The sequence below is a fragment of the Nilaparvata lugens genome, chromosome X (assembly GCF_014356525.2).
Source record: "Nilaparvata lugens isolate BPH chromosome X, ASM1435652v1, whole genome shotgun sequence".
Lineage (NCBI taxonomy): Eukaryota > Metazoa > Arthropoda > Insecta > Hemiptera > Delphacidae > Nilaparvata > Nilaparvata lugens.
The window spans coordinates 65,819,302-65,844,721 of NC_052518.1; the positions used below are offsets into that span (position 1 = coordinate 65,819,302).

General features: G+C 31.8%; 1 protein-coding gene across 9 annotated transcripts in view; it reads left to right on the forward strand.

Moving 5' to 3' along the window:
- The window catches only part of LOC111055581 (RNA-binding protein fusilli), a 214,938-nt gene that overhangs the window by 149,819 nt on the left and 39,699 nt on the right, over positions 1-25,420 (forward strand). For all 9 annotated transcript variants that reach the window (XR_005572973.1, XM_039441380.1, XM_039441381.1 and 6 more), the window contains 3 exons: positions 3,072-3,300; positions 22,416-22,505; positions 24,120-24,174. Coding sequence is in view for 8 of the 9 variants with exons in the window: in XM_039441380.1 (XP_039297314.1) it covers positions 3,072-3,300; positions 22,416-22,505; positions 24,120-24,174 (374 nt within the window). In the remaining variant the exon portion in view is untranslated. The remainder of the gene's footprint in view (positions 1-3,071; positions 3,301-22,415; positions 22,506-24,119; positions 24,175-25,420) is intronic.

Below are 25,420 nucleotides of genomic sequence, written 5' to 3' on the forward strand. Positions count from 1 at the left end.
TGTTTGTAGAACTAGAAAATAATTTTTTAAATCAGGCTCTGGTATGCACAGTATTCAATTATCAACTTCCACAGTCCGTGGACTTCACAACTACGGTTGGCTATATATTTTAATACAAAGTATTAGCAATAAACGTTTCAAAATGGACAGGATGTTCAAAAAATACTCATGTACAGTACTTCCCAACCGTCTCTCTCACACCCACCCATTCTCAATGCAATATTAGACAAATAAATACTTCGTAACTAAGTCCATTACCACGATTGAAATTTGGTTCATGTTTACAGACTATATTATACAGAGTGGGTGAAAAGTCCGAGAACGGCTTAATATCTCATACACAAATGCCATTTGTGTATACGTGTATACACGGTGGGTGTGATTGGGGATCCTACTAAAATTGAAAATACTACTTTACTATGACTTCAAAAATCTGGTCCACCATCTTGGATCCGCCATATTGAATGCAACTTCATTTTTTTAAATAGGAAGGTGGTCATGTGATAGATGATTTCGATACGAAATTTCAAGATAAAAATGAATGGCAAAAACCGCATATCAATATCTCAACCGATATCTACCGTTTAGAAGATATTCACATCATTAATCAAGATCATGCATATTAGAAATGAAATACATAAGTGGTATTGATTAATAATGTGAATATCTTTTGAACGGTTTGAGATATCGATATGCGGTTTTCATCATTCATTTTTTCTTGAAATTTTGTATCAAAATCATGTATCGCATGACAACCTTCCCATTTAAAAAAATAAAGTTGCATTCAATATGGCGGATCCAAGATGGCAGACCAGATTTTTGAAGTCATAGTAAAGTAGTATTTTCAATTTGAGTAGGATCCCCAATCACACCCACCGTCAAATAGCATTTGTGTATGAGATATTAAGCCGTTCTCGGACTTTTCACCCACTCTGTATAGGAAAGTCCACGTGGCCAAAATCGAATTTATTCGGTGGCGCTATAGCAATATTGATCAATACCATTGTACGATATTCTATTGACATTTCAGGCACTTGTCTTCAGGTTCTCCCGCTTCAGAAAAACTGTTCTCTTTGTAGTCGTTCAAATCATTCCTCCCTTATCCAATGAATAACCTACTATCTCTTTTGTGTTCCCTGCTTAGAACACCTTCCATTATTCCTGTTCATTATACTGTACTACTTGTCCCTCCGAATTTCAATGAGTTGTGTCCATAGAAAACACTTGAAATACTATTCATTGTTGTATATCCATATAAGACCATGAATGGGAAATGACACTCATTCATTCATCAAATCGTTCATCACGAGATTTTAAATTTATCCTGAAAGTGCATTGAAATTCGACAGGTCCTTCTAATCTTAATTTATCTCTTTACGCTTAGCAAGAACGGATTTTTTAGACTTTCATCTAGCTTTTTTGTGTTTCCTGTACCCTAGAATCGGAAATGACCTGATTAATCAACCCTAGAAGGGAATGATACTTCTATTCCAGTTACACTAAGCTTAAACTTGGACATACCGAAAATAAAATGTCAATATTTTGTATAAAAAGTTATTCAATATCATTCATTTATGTACTGGTATGATACATATTCCATACAATATGTTTTAAACATTAATACCAACTCAAACTGTCTTGATTAGTGAGTATAAAATTTATTTTGCACCTTCACCACCCCTCCTCACAAAACCCTACGCTCCAAATGGTGTCACCTTTCACCAAACAATATAGGTGTTGTATAGAACAGTTTGGCATTGAAGGGAAACTTTCACTTTGGATGTTGAGGTTTAAATCTAATTGCACCGTACTATAGGTCCTACCTCTGAATCCGTTTTTGAGGTGATCGGTTGTCACTTGTATTTGACAGCTTTCTTAGGAAGTGTCAAGAAGACCGGATGACAAGGTGACGCGAGCTAGCATGGTGTCTCTCAGTCAAGTACGGTCCCGAATTGTTGTCACTTGTGGTTTTGAAAGGTGCCATGCAGACGGTAGCAATATATTTCTAATTTACGAGGTGATAATCTGTCGCCTGTGGCCAAAATGCCGAAGTGACAACCCGACGAGTGGGCGTACTCGTCTTGGTGGCCACTAGGCACGTAGGCAGCAATCACCAATCACGGGTGTAGTGAGCTGTTACTTTTGAAAGCGTTAAACTTTTGATCTCCCATTTTAAGCAATCAGCGGACCACCATATAGGTGACAATTTATTAATATCAATTGAAGTAAAATGAAATATAAAATATGGTATGGTATTGAAAACTTATTAATTTCTAAAACAAGTTTTTAATACCATACCGTATTTCATATTTAATTACACTTCAGTTGATATTAATACTGTAAGAACTGAACTGTTTATTTGAGGTTTTTTTAGATAATATATAATTTATTATTTACATTAAATAAGAATCCCTCATATTCTGACATGGATATGAATGTGAGATATGTTGTTAACCTTTGCATGAAATTAATTAAGTGAAATGAAATATGAAATAAAAACACCCATCTGTTGTCAAATTGTACACGGTTTTATTTGGTACAGGACCATGGTTTCGTGACCACACAGGTCACATTTTCAAGCATTTTATTTCATTATGGAACGGTTCTACAACATTGACAGTGACTCAGTCGAATTTTGAAATGAAATACATTTTATTTTAATAAAACAACACATAATACAACCAGAACAAAAGGAAAAATTGTCAACTTCTTATTCTTTCGAAAGGAAAAATATAGAATATGTGCATAATGCACTGTCACTGCAATAATAGGAGTGTTATATTGCATGTAAAGCCTTCATATTTTAATCATTTTAACTTCAAAAAATACATGTCGATTTACTTCAGAACTTTTAGGGCATACTATATTTGAATATAAAATTTTGCCTGGTGTTTTTGTGTTTCACAATGTGTGATACCTGCATATTGCTGCATATTGAGTGTTATTCGTATACAATAATCAACTATTATGTCGATTTGATTCGTGATTTTGCATCAGAAAGTAGAACCTGCATGGATGTTAAGGTCCTTTGAAGATTTTTTTTTAAATTTATGATTTTTTTTCTATTTCAGTTCGACGAGTTCATTCGGTTGTTACAAATAGACCCAGATTCGCCGTTATTCAAATTCATCACAGATGGGCAACTGCCACTCCGGCAATGTCTGCTCCCTGAAGCTTGCACCAAAGGCATCACTCTACCTGACTACTACTGCTCCTTCTATGACCTCAGGAAGCACTTCAGCCACTTCTACAACGTGCCTGAAGACCAGGAGTTCAAATCTGTTAAAGATCTCGTTGATTGTATCCTTTTTAAAATGTATAATTACTTTTCAACTCGTTTTAGTGAATCTGAATGGAACATATTGAGGTGAGTTCTTGATTTGTGTAGAAACTTTGCTTACAACTTCAGAATGTGTTTTCGAATAAAATGTATTTGATAAAGTTTTTAGCATCGAGACTGTTGAACACCAATTTTGCAACTACAGTATGTGGTTCTATTTTATGAAATTCATTCATGTTCGAAAATGATTCGTTAAGGATTAATAGAGCTGCTAAAAATTTGCTTACAGTTAATTGCTAAAATGAAATTCATTTGGTTAGGTGTTAGGCATGGGGAGATTGTTGAGAATATAATAGTCTTTATTTACTTCGTTTTGAACTATTTTTGACAATACAGTCTAATTTTTGAATAATAGTTATTAAAAACCAGTACTCATGTGATGAGCGCTTTCGGATTTTTAAATCCATTTTCAACTCCGTCTTCATTGTCATTGTCATTGGCAGGTAGGATGCGAAACTATTATTCAAAAATTAGACTGTAGTGTCGTCTTAAATAGTTCAAAACTATTTATTGACAAGCAGTTCGTCATGGATAGTGAAATAGATGACCTTTATTTACTATTGACCACCATGCCATGTTTGCAACACTGTATTATGTGACTACAACTTGAATAATTTAATTTCATATTCAACCTCCAGCATTGCATTAATTGAAATGAACATTAATTAAGAACTCACTGTTTCCAATTTTAAAATAGATTTCACAGCTGAAGTTTTGGTAATAAGTATTATTCCATCTCCCCATTCAGTATTATTATTGTCCATTCAAAGATTGCTTGAGAATTAAATTTTCTTAATTTTAAAATTAAACCAACGAAAAAACTAAAATTTTTGCACAAAAATTAATCCACGGGTTTGAATAATCATTATAAATCCTGAAAACTAAAAAAAAATCCACCACACTTGTATTGCGACAACTAGTACCTTTTTTCTTTAAGTTGTTATTTGTCTGATCTGACTTGTAGTTCCAGTTTCGCAATAGATTGAAACTGCAGGTCTTCTAGTCTTCTAGTAGTTGTTATTGCTGTCCTTGAGCTGAACTGGACATCTGAACAGAAACATGTTATAGATTCATTCATGGTTTATTTCAATCGCAATGTTCTCATTTTTCTAATTTACGCTTCAAATAATTTTTAATGTTGTTTAAATCGGTCATATAATAATTGAAGCTTAATATGCAATAGTTAAATTTTAAACATTAGCTATTTATTAATTACTCCAAAATGATAATTATTGTGTTCAACGTTTTTTATTGGTAATTGAAAAGTGCAAACTAGTTTCTCGTATTTTAGATATTTTGTAAACTCGAGTTTAAATCGTGAATCCGTATGCTAATTCCATCTTTAGCCAGTGAACGTAGTTTAAACTGGCTCAAAAGTAAACGCCCGAATTAGGGCGTTTAAGCAAGCAATATGCTTTGATGGAATGAGCAGTGAGCTAGTATTGAGCTTAACCCAACTTTTATGACGAATAGAGAATATTGTTGTCATACAACAAAATAAATGATCTACATAATAGTGAAATTTTCATACTTAGCGATTAATTTCAAGATAATAGTAGACAGTTAACAAAAGGAATCAAGGAAAATCAAGTTAATTCTTTAATGTATTTGAAGACTTCATAAATATCAGTGAGATCCAATATTTGAACTGTCAGCATTCCCCATAGATAACAGCAATGCTTCCCTTTTAACCAATGCTGACTGTTTACAATGAATCTCAAAATAAAAAAAATCAAGAGCTTAGAACATGATTTGTTATTATAAATATTCATTTCTCCCATACGTCTTTGAACTTCATAAATACTCGTGAAATTATATGATCAATGATAAAACAATTAGGGCCGGTTTCCGAGCTCGGGATTTAGCTAAGTCCTAGACTTTAGCTAAGTCCTATAAAGGGTTAAACAGCTGGAGTCAGAAAATTGGCTTTCCGAAACGGGGCGTAGTCGCAGTCATTGTCATAGTCACGTTTAAATTAAATTTCGAAAAACTAGAATATTGAACACAAAATAAAATAAAGAGAAAATTGTGTAAAGTTACAGCTATTTTGAATTATTTAGGAATGTCTAACGAAAAACGTTTCCAATTATAGAAATAAGAAAATAAAAACTACGACTACTGCTATAAAAGCTGCGACTACGCCCCGTATTGGAAAGCCAATTTTCTGACTCCAGCTGTTCAAAGTCTAGGACTTAGCTAAATCCCGAGCTCATAACCGGCCCTAAATGTTTCATTTTCTTTCTGAATTCTGATTGGTTTAAACAAGCGATATGCTTTAACGGAATGAGCAGTGAGCTATAGTATATGTTGAATCAGGTCATCCAACTCTTAGTTGTGCTTCAATAAAGCTTTTTAAAATAAGCGTTCAATTCGTTTTTAATCAACATTCCGATTGGTGGTTTAAACTGCGTTCAAATTTAAACGCGTTTACTCTAGATGTAGTTTAAATCGAGAATCTACTTACAGTCCTAGTTAAGTCTAATTAAGTTATTACTCAAATTTTTAAATTTGATTTGATTAATGGAATGACTGAAATCTTGTCTCATTTCAAGCATGATTCCGCATGAAATTAAAATTACATATAAAATGAAAACATTTAAGGTTGGATAACATTATATCATAAATCATATAATGCACCATATCTCAATAATTTTCAGGCTAGGTACATTCTGTTTAATATTTGAGAATGTGAAAAATGTAGTCCCAATCACGATAAATATAATTGAAATTATCATAAAGATCGACATATTTTTCTCATGAAATTAAAACATAATTCATTACCAATCATTGTGGCATCAATAAATATATATTTCCCAGCTCAGATGGATAGGTAAATATTTATGAAACATAAGAAGTAAACAATTGAAAAGAAAATAGGGCTTGATCACTATAAACAAATGAAATAAAACTAAAGATAAAGAAAGAAAAATAACTAATATACTATAATAACTAAAAACTAGCAAAATATCAATCAAAAATTCGAATTTATAGAATAGCAATGGTCTACTATTTGCAATTGCAAATCAACTATAAATCCCAATTGAAATAATTAAAAAAATAACTCATTTTACAATTTTTTGTTGTGTGTTCAGAGTAATAAAATTTTTTTGTTCAGAATTCATTAAATTTATGGGATACGTCCTATCCCATGATGTAATTGATGTTGTATTCAGCAATTTCATGTGAGACTATTTCGTATAACAATTATCCTAAATAGATGATTAATGGTTGATTATTGCAAGTTCACTACCTATAATAGTTATGAGGCCATTCGACCTATAGGACATCCCTCAATCATTCCCACATTCATGTATGCCGGGCTTCCCACATTAGCTGACTCAAGACGAATACTAAACATAATCTAAATTGCTAATGAATTGCTATTGAAATACTCGTGAACTTTGACTTGTCCTGTCGTTCACACCACTTCCTGCTAGGGAGAAGTACTTCAAACGTCCACGTTTTATTTTTATTTTATTCTCTTCAGCTGTCAACCAAGCGTCTGTTTCTGTTATTTTGAAGGCACAACTCTAAATGCAAGGAACTCAAATGTTATTCTTGTCTGTTAAAATTCTCTAGAGAGATACGTGATAGAGTTTAACAATAGCTAATCTAGAATTGGAAAAAGTTAATTATCCATCCTTCAATCATATTTTATTCATCGATCCCTATCAAAAACTTTAATATCTAAATGTATCTTGAAAAGATTGTAGAAAAATAGTCAATAAGTCAATAGTTACAATCGAAAATTTTGTAATAGAAAATACAATAATATCTAATCTTCAATTAGCTAGAATCAAATCCTCATACGTTGAAGCATATTCGAGGTTGAGTGGTTGATTGATTGAGTACTTTATTTATGTAGATTACAATATATACTGGCTGATACACTTATATACAATAGCTTACAATACAGCAAAATTATAGATGAATTTACATAATATAGACTAAGAAAATAATTATTGAACTGTATATGATATGGAAAAGCAATTTGTAATATAATGACTATAGATAATAATTAAATTGTTATGCATCCACATAAATTGGCGGAGCTTTGGACATATCAATGTCCATTCTTCGGAAAGAATATTAAAAATATCCTTCCCACTAACTCTCTACCAAAACAGTGGTAGAGAGGACTTGAAAGTCCTAACTCCGCCTAGTAAAGATTTTTCATAGATTTCATATTATTCAACTAACTAGCTAAAATGTATTAAAGGAGAAGGTGAATATGAGCACAAAATAAGAAAGATAAAAATAAATTAAAAAATACTTATTAGGTAGGAGGAGGAGAATGTCAAAAGTCAAGTCAGCTGAATTATGAAAACTTAGTGAAGAATTTTTTCAATCACAGACTCTGTTTTAGTTGAAACCGTGTCAACAGTACAAGAGTCACCCTGTCCCGACTACAGTTTTATGAAACGTTGAATGGAGTCTGTTCAATTTTTTTAATATTAGCCTACTGTGTAGTGAGTGTATCGATTATTTGACTTTCTGTTCTATCCGTCCTTCTCAATGTGCACATTTTGATAAATTCCTCATAGGTTTTAATATGTTTAACAAAAATTTCTACTTTTATAATGTCTGTACAGAATACTAGCTTCTTTATTTTACTTAATCTATTATTTTTTTGTGATACTTGATAGCTGACTATATAATATAAATATATAAATAAAATAATTATGATGACAGTAAATCATTTTTTGGCGCGGTTGCAGGCACTTGCAGGTATTGAATTCAACCGCCATAGAATGATGTAATTATAAACTTAAGTAACACAAGTAATACAGCAGACCAATATACCAATAAGTCGACATAGGATGACTTTATTTTACGGCGATTAAACTTAGTAGACGTAGCGTATGTTGATGCAACCGGCTGTTGAAGTTGATATTAATCAAAACCTTTTCAGCCTTCATCTCATGGTATATTCAAATACATGAGGTATAAAATACTTCAATATAAACTTTGAAATATTTAAATTTGTAAACTTTCTCAAATGTTATTAGACCATCCCGCGGCCGTTTCAGATCGGATAATCGATACTAGTTTATGCTATTCATTAGTTTGACTTGAACTAAATACAATGTCATGTTGAAATCAATGTGAATATTTTATCAGTAGCGACTGAAGCATGGTAACATTATTAGAAGTTTCAAAATGAATGCTCTTACTGATAGCTTCAATGATATAATTGAGATAAGATAAGGCTGTTTGTTTATTTGACGATGTCGTCTGTCTGAAGTCTGAACAGTGTGGTTAACATTAGTTGGAAATATGCAGCTAGAGAGTATTGAGTAAGTTGGTGAGTGATTAGTGGGTCTATTGGAAATTGAAAACACAATACTTAAACCGCTTGTAGATTCAAAATTACTGCTACAGTCAAAAGAGAGTCGAAACAGATGTTTTATAGTTGTAGCTGAAGTGAGCCGTCTGTGACGTGACAAGGCATTCTCTATTCTCGATCTTTGTTGTTCATTGATGATGTCGTCGTCAGCAAGTGTGCATGTTCAACTCGTTCAATTTTCATAAGGTAAGATACTTATACACGTTTTTTCATCAATTTTATAAACTGATTTTGTCTAGCTCCTAATAGTATGTAAAAAAATATGTCCCAATAATGTAAGTTCACATTCAATTCTGAACAACTGCCTGGGGATACAACTGAAACTATTAAAGAGATCTCATCACAACTGATAACATTGGGGATTGCAACAGACTACATTGAAACTTTGATTACGACGACAATGTGAAGAGAAACCGATTATTGGATGGGTTTCCACTCAAAATATAATTTTTCGTAAGTTATCCTTATCACATGGCCTAACGATAATGATTTTTGGGGTTATGTTATGTTTCTTTTCATTATTAAAAGAATTTCCCAAATACATCTTTATTACTCTTCAAACGAGCCTTATGCTATGCTGAGAAGAGAATGAGAACATTGAACAATTTTCAAAAAATTGTAGAGATGAAGCAAACTGCAAAGATTTCTGAATCACATGTGAGATGTGAGAACGTGAGCAATGACCAGTCAACAAGTTGCCGTTTTTGGGGTGGACTGTTAGTTGCAGTAGCATTTCGGATACACTACATCTGTTCTGCATGTGTTCTCCGTATTTATTGTGAATGCGGCTATGAGCGATAGTAGAAATTTCATTAAATTGTTAACTTAATTTAAAGTTGAATTCTGTTCAATTGCTTTCTGCATCAATGATACACTAAATTAAGTTGATGTGTACGTACTTAGTAGAGGTGAGGTATGAGCTCAACCTGATAATGTGGACCGCTATAGGCCTATACTACAACTACAATACCACTTATTTAATATATTGATAAAGAAGGCCACAAGTTTAAATGTATCTAACATTGCTATTGGATGAAAAAAGACGAGAAGTTGACATTTTAACTTTCACTTGAATTTTTTATTATTTTTTGTGGCTTTAATGGTTATTAAAATAGGAAAGTGCTATGTAGAATTTGACTGAATTTCAATGAAATAAGTTATTAGTTTCCAACCTTGTTAGTTTTTTTTTTCAAGATAACGTCCTAAGGACTCCAGTTGTGGAGTATAAGACAAATCAGGTCAATAATTTTACATAATACATAATTCAACACTAAGTGAATCAAACCCAGTCTTGGTTTGAAAGGAATTCTTGTACACTATAAAAAATACTGAATCAACTGAATATTTTTTCATAATTTTGAAGATCTTCAAATCATTATTACTTTTATGTAGTTGTGATACCCTTTTATAAAAGTTTCCTTCCAATATAATATGGTTTTTGTTCTATCAACTGAACTGAATAACTTACAATTCCGCATAAAGATCTTAAATTTACCGTTTATGGTTTTAGGCCTATCATCATTTTTGTTTATCAACTTATTATAATTTTAATGTTTAGAACAAATTTATTCAATTTGTGATACAAAATTTTCGTAAGATAGCGGACCAATGAAATGGTTTTTCTATTGTAAATTATTACAGTTGTTAATACTTCAATATCAGCATAACTATAAAACTGAATTAAATCTATCTATACGGAGCACAGGTTAACTGCTAGTAATAAATAAAATAAATTACATAGGTATATCAGTAGATACTATTTTCATCGGCTGGGACGAAAATGTGAAGGTGGTCATGATTTATATCACATTTTATATTATTTATGATGTATCTAAATTCTGGAAGTGTATTTTTGCAAGAAAAAGGTAGGTGAACATTCTTATTTGAATTTGTACTTGGCACCGTGGTACAGCACGACACCATTTATATTCCAATATTGCCGAATATATGTAGAGGAAATGTAAAAGCTGAAAATGTAGATCGCGTTGATTACATAACATCAAACATTTCTGGTTTCATGTCCTTATCTTAATTTTCTATTAATTATAATCATGTCTTTTATCTCTTGTTTATTTTGCTAGTGAAGATAATAATATACAGAGTGGGTGAAAAGTCCGAGAACGGCTTAATATCTCATACTTACTTACTTACTCCTCGGCTCTACAACCCATTGAGGGTCTTGGCCTCCCGCAGTATGCCTCTCCATTCGTCCCGATTTTGAGCTTTCCTTCTCCATCCTCTGATACCCATCTGCCTCAAGTCATTCTCCACGTCGTTTGCTGCGTTCCAAGTCAATCCGAGTGTTCCTGTCCGTTTCCGAGGCTATATTAGTGGGTTTCGTAACGTAGGTTTTTTTTCCGGGGTAGGGTTGTTGGCCCTACGCCCAACCCCCAACCTGGAGGACCAGTCCAGTTTTTGTTTCACGGTGGCTATTTAATTTCACCACTACCCCCCGGCGCTGCTGGCTGCAGGGCCGGTGAGCTTTCCCCAATTCCGATGGAGGTAACTGGCAATTCCCCACACGGGTTAATATCTCATACACAAAGGTTATTTGACGGTGGGTTTGATCGGGGATCCTACTCAAATTAAAAATACTACTTTACTATGACTTCAAAAATCAGGTCTGCCATCTTGGATCCACCATATTGAATGCAACTTTATTTTTATAAATAGGGAGGTGGTCATGCGATACATGATTTCGATACGAAATTTCAAGAAAAAAAGAATGGCGAAAACCGCATATCGATATCTCAAACCGTTCAGAAGATATTCACATCATTAATCAATACTATTCAAAGCAGAAAGGAGAAAAAAAAGTATGAGAACGGCTTAGTAACATCAAATTACCTTTGTGTATGAGATATTTGTATATGAGCCGTTCTCGGACTTTTTCTCTCCTTTCTGCTTTGAATAGTATTGATTAATAATGTGAATATCTTCTAAACGGTTTGAGATATCGATATGTGGTTTTCGCCATTCTTTTTTTCTTGAAATTTCGTATAGAAATCATGTATCGCATGACCACCTTCCTATTTATAAAAATAAAGTTGCATTCAATATGGTGGATCCAAGATGGCAGACCAGATTTTAGAAGTCATAGTAAAGTAGTATTTTTAATTTGAGTAGGATCCCCGATCAAACCCACCGTCAAATAACCTCTTTGTATGAGATATTAAGCTGTTGTCGGACTTTTCACCCTTTCTGTATGTTCATAATGGTTACCAGTGGATAGGCCTGTATATTTCTGATATTATACAATCATATTTTATATTTTAGTAGTGAAATTTTTTATAGGAAAATTTTTTGATATGATGTATCAAAATGATATGATATGAATATAATGATATTAATATCGATAGTGATTAAAAAGTCGATCTTCGTCCAAAGCATAAATTACAGCTACTGCCTTCAATAGTTGATCAAACTGTTTCAAGCATATCACTCGATAAGATTGAATTCCAACATCATGCTGAGTGACTTATATAATTTTAATACTTTTTCTGCTTTCTTGCATATTTTAGTCTTGTGAACAATCTAATTATCAACATGTTTCATGAATTATAACTATGAATGTTTATTATTACCTTTTCAATGGTTACAAAATCAATATAACACATAATATATACACAATTAAGGGCCGGTTTCCGAGCTCGGCATTCAGCTAACTTCTAGACTTTAAACAGCCAAAGTCAGAAAATTGGCTTTCCGAAACGTGGCGTAGTCACAGTCCACGTTTTAATTAAATTTCGAAAAACTTAGAAAATTGAACACAAAATAAAATAAAGAGAAAATAGTGTAAAGTTTCAGCCATTTTGAATTATTTAGGAATGTTTCATTTCGTCAAGGAAAAACGTTTCCAATTATATAAATGAGAAAATAAAGATTAATCATAAAAAATGCGAGGCCCCGTTTCGGAAAGCCAATTTTCTGATTTCAGCTGTTTAAAGTCTAGAAGTTAGCTAAATGCCGAACTCGGAAACCAGCCCTTAATACAAGTCACATTTTCTGCTCCAAATTCAGTGACATGTAGATTTAGGACTACCGTTTTACAATTCAAAATGATAATCTGGGAGGGAGAGTGAATTAAACTCTTAGAAGCAGTATGTTCGGTTGACAAATCCTCCCAAAAATGTTTTAGTCTTTGAGCTCAAAGACTCATTTTACATACTCAGTTCATAAAGCTTTCTGGACTATGGAAGAGTTAGAGGAGTCTCGTCAACTGCCCTAAAAAATACACATCACCCTAAAAAGACGATTAAAATAATTAATCTAATATACAGTTGAACCTCTGTATAACGAAGTTGATTATCCCGAGAAAAAAATCGCTGCAGAGAGGTATTCGTTATTAAGAGGTTGCTCTGTCAAGAAAACAGCCACAATCTTATGGATCTTATATTATATCAAGGGTGGTAATTAAATGTAATTAAATGATTTGGGCGGTAGTTAGTGTCTTATTGGGCAACAATTTAAAGAATTCTCATCAACATTGAAATCGTCTTTCGGTTCATAATATTTTCTGAGAACGTTTTCTGAACTTCTCTAAGAACATTTTCTTTCCAGAATTCACAAGAGGGTACATATCAACACTTGCACTTTCACCCGATATCACTTTTTGGACGATGTCATGCCGTTTTTTGAATTTTTCTTTACTTGCCTTAAAGCTACTGTATCCCGATGATACTGCAAATTCTAAAGCCTTTTCATTGATTAAATTCCCTGACAATGGAAGATTTTTCTCGTGCATTACAGTCTCCTATTTTATCACCGGTTATCAGTATCATCAAATGTACAAATTTACAATGTTGCAAATCATTAGCAACACTTAGTTTTAGAATCTGATCTCGATTTTTTTGAAACTGAGTACAGTAACTTAACCAGCAAAATTGAAATGTGTAACAAAAGCAAATGGAAAAATCCAGCATTCCCGTTCCTTTATCTATGAATGGCGAGTTCTAACAATTGAAATGTGTGGCAAAAGCAAGGATAAGAAAGTCCAGTACCTGCCTGGTCTACGAATGACACAAGTTCTTGGAAGTCTATTTCCAGTAACTTTTCAATTTCCGACACGTGTTTCAACCTCTATTGACTGTCTAACACCCTATCTTCTTCCTACCTGAATTGCCATTTATTTTCAGTTCTTTAGTGCATTATTATTGACCTTTCTTCTGAAACTAAACTTTTTCTTTGAAAATGACTATCTGCTTCCTATAAACACTACATTTTGTATGTTGAAGTCAAGAGAAAACTTTGTTGTTGAGAGGTCCGAAATTCGTTAAATAGAGGTAAATAAGCAGCCAAAACTCTAAAATGTCATGGGACGAGGTAAAAATTCGTTGTGTAGAGGATTTCGTTAAGTGGAGGTTCATTATAGAGAGGTTCGACTGTATTTTTCTTGCTTCATTTTAGCTTAGAATGTATTTTAAGTTCAAAATACAATTTTTAAGGCCCAGGTTAGATTCAAACTACTAACGATAAACACTTATGGTATTTTATCAAGTTTTTTCCTTTAAAATACTAATTACCGATTATAGTGAATATACAGTATAATAATGCGCAGTTGGTGGCCCAGAGATAGTTATGCACTTTCCCAGGGGGAATGACAGTTCATTGGCATGCTGACAAGTGTTCCTAAATATTCCAGTGTATTGTGCTTACTTGCTAAATTTCTGACAAATATAGATTGCGTTTGCTATAATTCATTTTTGTCTATTGAAAATGAAGAAATTGATGCCGAAAGTTCAATGGAAGAATATCGACAAGGTATTCGTTTTGTGAAATTGAAAAACAAGTAGATTATTGCCGAATAAGATCATGAAAAATTATATACTAGTAGGTGCTCCGCAAGGGCCTGTTTTAAGCAAATAGATTGGATCCAGTTTTATAGTTTCATGCTGATAGTGAAAGTATTAACAACTGTAAAAATTTACAATAGAAAAACGATTTTATTGGGCTTTTGTCTAAGATAAACTTTGTATCACAAATTGAATAGATTTGTTTCAATTATTAGAATTATAATTAATTGGCGAATTCAAATGAAAATATACCTATAACCATTCTCGGTAAATTAAAAATCTTATTGCAAAATTTCAAGTTGATCAGTTGTTCAGTAGTTGAGACTCGATGATGCGTCAAACATGTATAAGCCAATTCCTTCCTTCATATATAGTATAGATATAGAAGAAGATGCTATAGTTATAGATAGAAGAAAAATAAGAATATAGAAAATAAAACCGTTCCGTTGAATATGCTATTTTATATATGACCACTCTGAAGCAAAGTTTGATAAATTAGAATAAGCTGGACGAATTGAAAACCTGACGTACCTGAAAACTAGACCTATAACTACTCTCGGTAAATTAAGAATCTTTATGCAAAATTCCAAGTTAATCAGTTCAGTAGTTCAGACGTGATGATGTGTCATTCGTGTATTTCAGGTCAAATGTACTTGAGGAGTAGAATTCAAGTGCCCGAATCTCTATTAATAATTCATTATTATTATTGTTTGCGGTGTAAGTAAACTGCATTTAACGGTTCTTATCGGAAGATAGTGGGAGGGGAATCTGAACGAAACATTCTTGCTCTTATTATAATAGTATATTATACTGTAAAATATTGCTATATGATAACTATGTATATAAAAGCGAAATGGCATTGATTCATTCGCTCACTCACTCACTCATTCATAATCAACAGAACTAAAAATCTACTGGATCAAATACGTTCAAATTTGGCAGGTTTTTTTCAGTTTGCCATCGAGAGGCGCACTAAGAACGGATTTGAATAAAAAATCTAAAAAATTATCATATTTTTTGTAGCTTTGTCTAGTTGTTATGAATGATTGTGCAAAGTTTCAATTTCGTATGTTCAACCATTATTTAGAAAAAAATGATAAGTGAAAAAAAAATGGCCGCTGTGTTAGTAATTGAAGACTTTCGGACAATTTAAATATGATATTTAGATAATATGTTTGTTAGCTTGGAACAATGCCCTAGAGTGTTGGTAGGCAGTTCGTAAACACTCTGTATAGTGGATTGATGTAGTAATTATAGTTACCTACCTAAGCATAAGTAGGAATAATACAATTTATCAGGCATGTTCAGTTGAATCTTAGTTAAATTTTTTCCCAAATTACGATTTTTCACGTGTCATCAGATTTTTCTACTGTAACTTTTCCTAAGATGTTGTATTGTACACTACTTGTTCAGATAGTGGACGACAAGTGGATTGTTAGAATATAATCACGTAAGCTGATCTATCAATCAAGCTGTTGAGATTTTTATTCGGAAGGACTATGGATTTACTTCCATGTGGTATGTGGATATGAAATTTGCATTGTAATTTTGTTGACGATAAGGGTTCTTCGTTGTATATCGTTCACTCCATTGTTTTAGATTCAGATTCATGGAACGATTTTGAAACTTTTCGTTTCATCGAATGAATATTTTTTCTTATTCGCTTAAAAAATTCGGAATTGTTGTTCCAACAGTATTTTCATTGCTGCATTATGTATTTATACTGACGCAAGCATCCAAAACGAACAAATTCTATTGATTTGGAACTAGAATTTTTGATGAATAAGGTTGGTTTAAATTTGCAACGGGATCGAACTTGTTTGTAAGCCTGAATTTGCAATCTCATTTCCCATTTTTGGATGAGGATACTCAGTCATAAATACAATCTATGAATCCATCATTACTGACTGGTTCAAGTCCAATCTTGAAATTGATTTTTCCAATGAAAAATTGTTACATCTAATTGTATAAGTTCTTACTTGCACTATGAAACACATATTATACATTATGTATCCCATTCATCCAGTCTCTCTCAAAAACCACTCTAATATTATTATACGTATAAAGTATTCTATGTTTTGTGACTATACCCTTTTATGATTATTACGTTTATTAACTTGTAATTTATTCTTCCCATTTATAAATGAGGAGCATAAAAATCATATACAGTACAATGATTGGGAGAGGTAACAGGCTAAGCCAAAAACTGTCTTTTCCGAATTTTGTTCATAAGAGGCTCTAGAAATAGGATAATACGAATAATTGAAACTGACAAAACCACTTGTTCATTTCAAAATTGAGAAACTACTGTATTTTTGGTTGTTTCACACCAGTATCAATTTGTAGTTGATGGAATCTTCTAACTAGATTTATATGAGTTCACTAGAAATTGATAATGACGTAACAATTGAAATTAGTTGCTATATTAGCGAGTAGTTGTGACAATTTCAAGTCAATATTACCCACTATATCATCATACTATAACACAGAAAGTATTACATGAGTATGTTTATACACCTCATTGCACAATAATGTCCTGTCCATTATTCACTATCCCTTCTCACTCTTTCAATATGATTTAACTCCTCACTCACACACACACACACACACACACTCACACACACACATACACACACACACACACACACACACACACACACCACACACACACACACACACACAACACACACACACACACACTCTTTCTCTCTCTCTCTCAACACTAACAACACCTACCCCACCCCACTCTAATGAACCTAACTGTTATTCTGAAGTCTACTGGGATCAGTCTAAATATGTTATCGGCTGAATGACATTAATGTGAGAATCGTTAGTGGCTTGAGAAATGTCTTTGGAGTGAATGTGATAGGCCTATGAGTTTATTAAGATAGTCTACACTATCCCCCACTAAATTACTACGATTAGTGTTCTCAGTAAGATTCTGTTTTAACCGAGAAAAATTGAAAAAGTTTAATAAAAATAGTTAGTGTTAGAAAAGCGCAATTGGAAAATTGGGTAGAAAAGGCAAGTACTTTTTAAAGTTTTGTGTACATTATAAAAGCTTCACAGGACCGGCAGAGAACCCGGATGGTTTCAAACTCATTTAAACACACCAAGAAGATGGTAAAAATTTATTCACAGAATTAAGAACACATTTTGGTGCCATTTTTATCAAAACAACTAAATTTTAAAGTTGGTACTTTGTTTTAGAAGTTATTTCATTCAAGTAAATATCGTCAATTTCGCTTGTATACTGTATGTTATCAGTATAACCATTTTTTGCATAAGCTCCTGGCTTGTGCGTTGGTAATGGGAAGGAGATCAATATTATTTCAATCATACCTGGATATCAACCATTACCAGCACTATCATGTCATTTGATATATCTGAATGCTTTTAAAATCCACTAGATTAACACTAACATTCACAGGGATAGCAATTAGTTATTTATAAAATAAATTCAAATTGGTATTTTGTAATGGAGACATAATAGTAATGCTAATATCATTCTAAATGACAGCATTCTAGTTCTAAAAGGACAGCATCAACCTATTGTAATGAAGTGGTTTATCATGCTTCTCCATCCTTTATTAAAGTTTAAGAAAGCTTATCGATTATATTTCTTGCATTTTAGAAAAGACGGTCCACATTATTCATAAATAGGCTTTATTACAAGAATTTATCATTATTTAGTAGTGTTGAATTCAGTTTTGTATGTAGTAAATAGAATAGAAGAAATGATTAAAAGTATAAACATTTTTCGCATAGAATCATATTAATTTTTGTCGTCGATTATTTATTTGATAAAGTGTATGACCTTTAAGCCTGGTAACCTTCTATGTGCAAAGGTTGTTCGATATTGATATCCACCAATTGATAGATTCAGTTGAATTTCGGATGCCTTATGGTGATTTCGTTAGTAGTAAATCTATTGTTAAGAACAGCTGTGTTATTGAGAACAACCAAAATTGGGCTCCCATAGAAAGCTGTTTGCTGGAGTCCTTGAATCGCATTGTGATTATCTTTTCGTAATGTAAGTCTATTTTTATGTATGTTTTTCCTCTCCCAATCACACTTGCTCTCTCACTTTCTCATCGTTCTCTCTCTCACACACACACACTGTCTTAGGATTTGTCTTGTTATCTGATAAAATTCTACCTAGTCATATCTGCAGGAATTATTGTTTACACAGGCACGACAGTAATTCAGTTCAAAATATTTTTGGATTCTTTCACAACTCAGAGATGGTACATATCTGATAATTTTAAATGTGCATGCAGACTTATGCGCCACGAACACGCCCATTCCACTTTTAATCAGCTGATTCTATGCTTATTATAACTGTATCTTACTGTTTATGTACAAATAAAGATATAATAAGAATAGCATCATGATAAAGAGTGTAATGCGCGTGTTCGTGGCGCATAAGTCTGTAGGCACCTCTATGTATTGAGGTTGAATGCAAATAATATTTGTAATATTGATAATTCATACCTATATTTTCATCTTCAGTTCTATTTTTAAACTCATTTTTATAATGCCAAATCGCTACAGCTTTGGTAACTTACAAGATAATCTATCAAATAAATGATAAATTCTTCATGTTGAGCAGGAACATAATAGCATAAGTTCATATGGGAGTATTTGCTCACACATTGACTGATTGCAAATTTCCATCCAACTCTAAGATTATTAATTTTTCTTGTTAAGCAGAGCGGAAATTCATTTGAATAGCGATTTTAGTAACTCAATATTCCAACGTTCTATCCATTTCCATTCATATTTGATATTTCTACCCTATATCTATTTCTAATAATTCAAGAAAGCACTAATACAAGTGTTTTGAGAATCGAACCAATTTTGTCATTGTCAAATTTTTCAAACTTTGTATGTTGTACTAAATGCATTGCAAAGTAACGCTTCTTGGTTACATGTTATGTGAACTGTAATATACCAATTCTAACTAGGAATATATATAAATTATTCAAGTTTGAGTACATTATCAAGTATTGAGTCCAAGAAGTTTAGATAATATTTATAATAAGTCCAAGAAATATTTATAATGGAAAGAAGTGTGGTCCGTGTTCATTCGCGGCTCTATTTATTTTTCTTTTTTCCTATTTTTATCTCTTTACTTCCTCATAATCCGTCAATATTTCTTCATCAGCTTCTTCCGAAATATTAAGTTCCACAAATACGTGAGTTTGAGTTTTTAGTGTAGAGAAACATTGATTGAGCAGGGAAACATTTTGTATTGTTCTGAATAAACTATTTCATAAAAGGAATAAGCTCTAGTTTGTGAAATCTAGTCAGTTTGCTAGAGTTTGGAGAAAATTCTTAGAAACAAATTCCTTATTGGACGCAATATTTTTGTAAAAACCTGTCGTAAGTTAACCTTCGCAAAATCTTATGAAATATTCGTATTTCATATTTTCTGACAAAACAAAACGATCTAATTAGATGTACGTTTCCTAAGGAGAATAATTGATAACATTACAAATAAATAATTGCATTGTATGTGAACATTTATGCATTTTTATTTGAATAAACTGTGTTATCGATTTTTTATCTCGAGCCTCGAATGTGTTGCCTCTCGTCTTATGAAAGGTCAAGTCAGATAGGACAATGTGTTCTAACTTTGTCTTCAATAATTATTATTGTAGATAGTTTCATATCGTCCGAATTCCATCAACAGCCTACAATTTATTTTCATTTTCTGTTATGGAAATGCTTAAATTATGTGTTGCCGAAATTTTCAAATTTCTTCAATTTGAAAAGCCAATCACTTCCATAAAAATAAATTATTCCTGGAAACTGTATCCTGTATTTTTCATGCAATTGATTTGCCTAAAAGACAGAACAAAAATAAAACTTAAACAAAACCCTGTAATGATAAAAATAACTAGAGCTTTTGAATGATCAATTGTTCCAAACATAAAATGATTGAAGTGACTGAAACAAGATGAACTCCAGCACGTTATTCATATTGTACAAAATCATAACCTTGTAATCGAATTCTAGGCTCTTGGAAGAACACTAATTTACAGGGGTTTCAATTTTAGACAATCCAAGCCAGACTTGGAAATTTTATGGAATTTGAGACCTAAAAAGTTGGTATTAGAAATTCAACTTTGAGTAAAAGTCATCAAATATTTATATTAATAAATCTATAAAAATTGACTTCCAAATCGCCTGCTTAACCAAAGAGAGTTCTTATTTTTTGAACAATACTCTGTAATGTTTGTTTTATATATACTACTATAATAAATTAATAGTTATTATTATACAGCTCAGCTGTTGACATCCACTCTTCTACTGAATTATATTCAACTATATATTTCAACTCTTCCACAAACTCTTGGATACTTGAGAACTCGTCCATCTAATGAGCTTGTACGGTAAAATACCGAAATTTCTGATTTTTAATCATACCTGTTGATTCAGCTTTCTCTGTGACATTGCTATTATCACTTACCCTAGCTTAAATGCTCAAGTCAATATTTTACATTTGGTTGGTGGAAACGAACCGGTTTATCCATCAAAACTACGCATAGAAAAGGCTTTTAGAATTTTAAATATTGTCTTATTTTATTTTCATATAAATTATCTTTTTTTACAATAGTAATATGAGGTTCCCAGTCTTGTGCTTATCATTTCATGATATTCCTGCCTTCCAAATGATAAGCTACGATAGAAGGTCTCTATCCACATTATGCAAAGTGTATTCTTTGATTTCGATTCTGATTCATTCAAATTTTGGTCGCTCCGTTTTGATTGACCAATCGACCTTTCAAGTTTCTTTACTACTCGGTGCCTTATAATATTCCACTACACTTGATGCATAATGTGCTCTTTGCAACTCGGCCTAACGGAGTTTCATTCCAGTATGTAGTGTACTTTTCAATACTAGGTTGAAGGCTTTGTCAAAACATTAAAAATCTCCCACTGAAATTGCATGGAATTTCACTGAGGAATACCGGCGCAGAAGCTTCAAACAGGTAGAAACTGCATTCATGCAATGATTTGCAGACCTCGTCTTGTGGTTGTCCGACAATAGAACGAGTAGAGTGCTATAAGCACTTGGGCGTAATAACATATCGCATACATAAGAAACAAAGCAATATTTTTGTTCTATAAGCAATAAGCAATTTGATGAGGTACCTCTCAAAGTATAAAAAAGGCAACTTCTTGGCTGCATGAGATTACTGAAAATATTCTTTGCTCTGTTTATAGGTGATCTTAAAATCGTAATTTAACCATCATCCCCAAGCTCGAGCTTGCTCTTTTGGAGAAGTAGTTCCTAATGTTTTATTTTTTGAATAATTTCATATTTGCAAAGTATATTGTATAGCTTATTGATTTATTTTGTAATAAAAATACAATAAATCTTTTTATTTAATCCTATTTAACTTTTTGTAGTTGTGAAGGTGATGTTTGATAGAAATCCATATTAAATGAAATAACTTGATATTGTCAAAACCACTAGTCTGTTGAAATCAGAGGCTTTGACAATATCAATTAATTTAACTTGAAAACTATTTAATAGATTTTTCAATACATATGTAGCTGTGATACGCTCAAGTCATCGATTTTTTAATAGTTATTCAAATTTCAATAAGAAAACGATCATTAGAAGAAAGAGGCAGTCTACTAACAGAAAACTCCAGTCTTAGTCTTTTTCAATTTCAATTACAGTACTATCTATACTTTAATTCCATGTTTAGTCAAACGCAAATTGACTGCATCCATTGATTGTATTATTCAGTTGATTTGAAAACTGATCTATTCCTAACCTTCTTTCTTAAATCATGAATAATTGTGCATTATAGCTACATGCTCCTTTTTGGTCTATATTGAGATCGCTGCATTCATATTTTGAGTTGTGAAATGTATTAATATTTTCGGAATATTCCCTTAATTCATGGCAATCAATCAGATCTCGGCATGCCACATGAACTAAACTCAGATTTATACATAGGTTGCGTACAGGATATGGTTAACATCATTCTCAGACTAATAGCTGATGGTAAGTACGATTATAAATAAGATAAATTTGATTCAATTAGAAATTATTCTAATTGTACATAACTAGTACATCTAGTTGTAATTTTAGTTCAAAACTTGAATTAGATTTTGTTTCACTAAATTTTTTTAACTTTTTTCGTATTGAATATATTATATGCAGTTGAATTTTTTGTATTTTATTGAATAGTTCCATTTGATAAAATATATTTGTAAATCCAAGTTAATATTTTTAGATGTAAAATTAATATTTTCGATTGCTCAGAGTGAAAATGAATCTTCCAAATAAATGAATTGAAGTGAATAAATAAATTGAGTAATTGTCAGGAAAAGCATCAGTTAATGGGAAAAATCGTATGAAACTTTTTTGAGTACATATATACATCCTGTATCGTATAATGTGCATGTTGTATTGTTGAGAATGTTCAACCGTAGTTTATAGGAACAGTTCTTAATTTTGTTGAAATTCCAAAATAATATATTTTAATATTTATACTCCAGCATTCATTATTTTTTCAACCATCTTGAGTCGATTGCGTTATCATTACTTCTTTACTGTTTGCACAGTCAATTTAACATAGAATTAAAAAACCTCAATTGGAATAAGCACTTACAGCAGTGACGATTGTTTCGACCTGGTGTGGACATATATCATCAGACCCACACCAGGTCAAAACGATCGTCATGCTGTAAGTGCTTTTTCCATTTCATAAGTGATTTTTTTTAATTCAATATTATTTATTTTTATCGGTTTTTATGAAAGCTGATTTTATCCTATACTCCTTGGTGACTTGCTACGTTAAATGTATATAATTTTATTTGTATGCTGTCAATGTTTTTTTTTTAGTCAGAATCCGTAATTAATGATTATGATAATAATTATTTATTACTATTAGAAATATTTGGAACTTTTTCGTTTTGTAACGACTGTGAATCTGTGTAATGATTTCTATTGTCATGATTATACATATATCATTGAAGCCTGCATCAGAAACCTAAAGCAAAACAGAAGGCTTAGATGTAATGTGGCCTTTCTACGTGGAAATTAAAAATGAATTTGAGAATCATTTTGTAGTTCTCAATATTGTTAAAAATCATACTGCATAATATGTGCGTTATTGAAACTAAAAAAAAGTTATAGAATGGAAGTTTTTGGCAAATTAACTCATTTGTAATATCGAAAATATATTTCTGCCTGTACTACGCTATATTTGAAATAGACTGTGAATTCAGGTGCTTTTATATCGATATAATTTATTGTAACTCAACAGTGGTATTCAATCGAATTTATAGGAAACTTGTCAGCGGTTATTTGTTCCGTTTTATTTGAAATAAAAATCCTAGACAAAGCATGAAACAAGTTATAGCTTTGAATACGGGTTTTTGCTGACTGAAACGCTGATTCGGCTTGAAAAAAATCAATTGTTGACACTTTCAACAATCTGGGAACAATAGAACGTCGAAATGAAGATCCAATCACCAGTCAGTTGTTGTATTCTCCAGCAGTCGTGCATACTGCATAGTGCATTCCAGTTTGTCGAAAAGTTCGACTGTTAGTTTTTTCAACTAAAACTTTAACTGGTTGGGTTTTAACTTTGATTTGTTCTGTTCATTGCAGGACACAGCTTCAGTAACCCGGAAACAATACAGATAAAACTAGAACCAGGAATATGGTGAGTTATGTTTCTATGAAGTTGATTACTGCTTCCAATATAGTATATAGTTCTGGATATTTAGTTAATTAATAACATCTGTGCTTCTAGTAGGTAAGTTTTCTCATTTCTAGTCTTTCTTGTCTTTTAATAACTCGATATTTTCCAGATTTTGGTTGTTATTGAGTGCAATATATTTATCTGATTATTCGGTTTCTAATCCATTCCGATTCAAAATATCTGGCTTGTACTATTTTGGATGGAGAAACTCAAATTGATGATGTGGAATTATTTATTGATTGATGATGTGAAAATATATCAACGTTTTGGAACATCATAACTTATACATGTTCGGGAAGTCATTGCACTTGAATTATGAAAATGGAATAAATAACTAAAAATTCATTTATTTCTTTATTTACATCTTTATTATGATTATATGGGCTATAAAATATGTTATTTTTTTTTATTTTCCCAACCAGACTTTATATTTTCCCAATTAATTATAGTTGTAATCTAGTATAAAATTCCTATCTGACGTCCCCAGTCATTCTCATAATCTTCTATATTTCTGGAAATAGTAGTGTCCAAAACTATTCTTAGCCTGTGTTTTTTTTTTAGTTTTTTTTTATTTGAATTTTATTTTTATTCTATCTAATGGCTAAACAAGTTGAATGTTATCTATATAAATTTACTAAAACTCAATTCAAATAATAAGTACTTCTTATTAAAATTGGTCTATTATTTCTCTAATGAACCTTGGAACGTCTCAGAATAATTTTCACATGAATTCCATGTTATCGAAGTTGTGACCACATTTTGTTGAATTAGTTCTCTCTTTATTTTAAGAACAAAAAACACTTGAATAAAACCTATTGTTCATCTATAGTAAATACTAAATAATTAACACCTACTAAAATGTTCATTCAAATTTCAAAACTTTACTAAATAATATGTTTAAAAAAATATATTTAGAAAAAGTATAATTTTAAAAGAATTCCGTATTAAATAATTTCTAAAAACTTTGAGCCATAATTTTCAACTTGGCCTTGGTACTGTGTTTCCATAGTTTACTCTTTACTTCATCACTGTAACATCTATCACAGAACATGATTTTCTTGAGATATGCTTATCACTTGTCATGATTTTTAATGCTTTTTCCAACAGCTATTTATGTTAACGAATGCTCATACTGCAACAGAAAGAACTCATTTTTGTAGTAAGATTATATTCTCAAAATAATGAGATTATTATTTTGTTGAAGGCT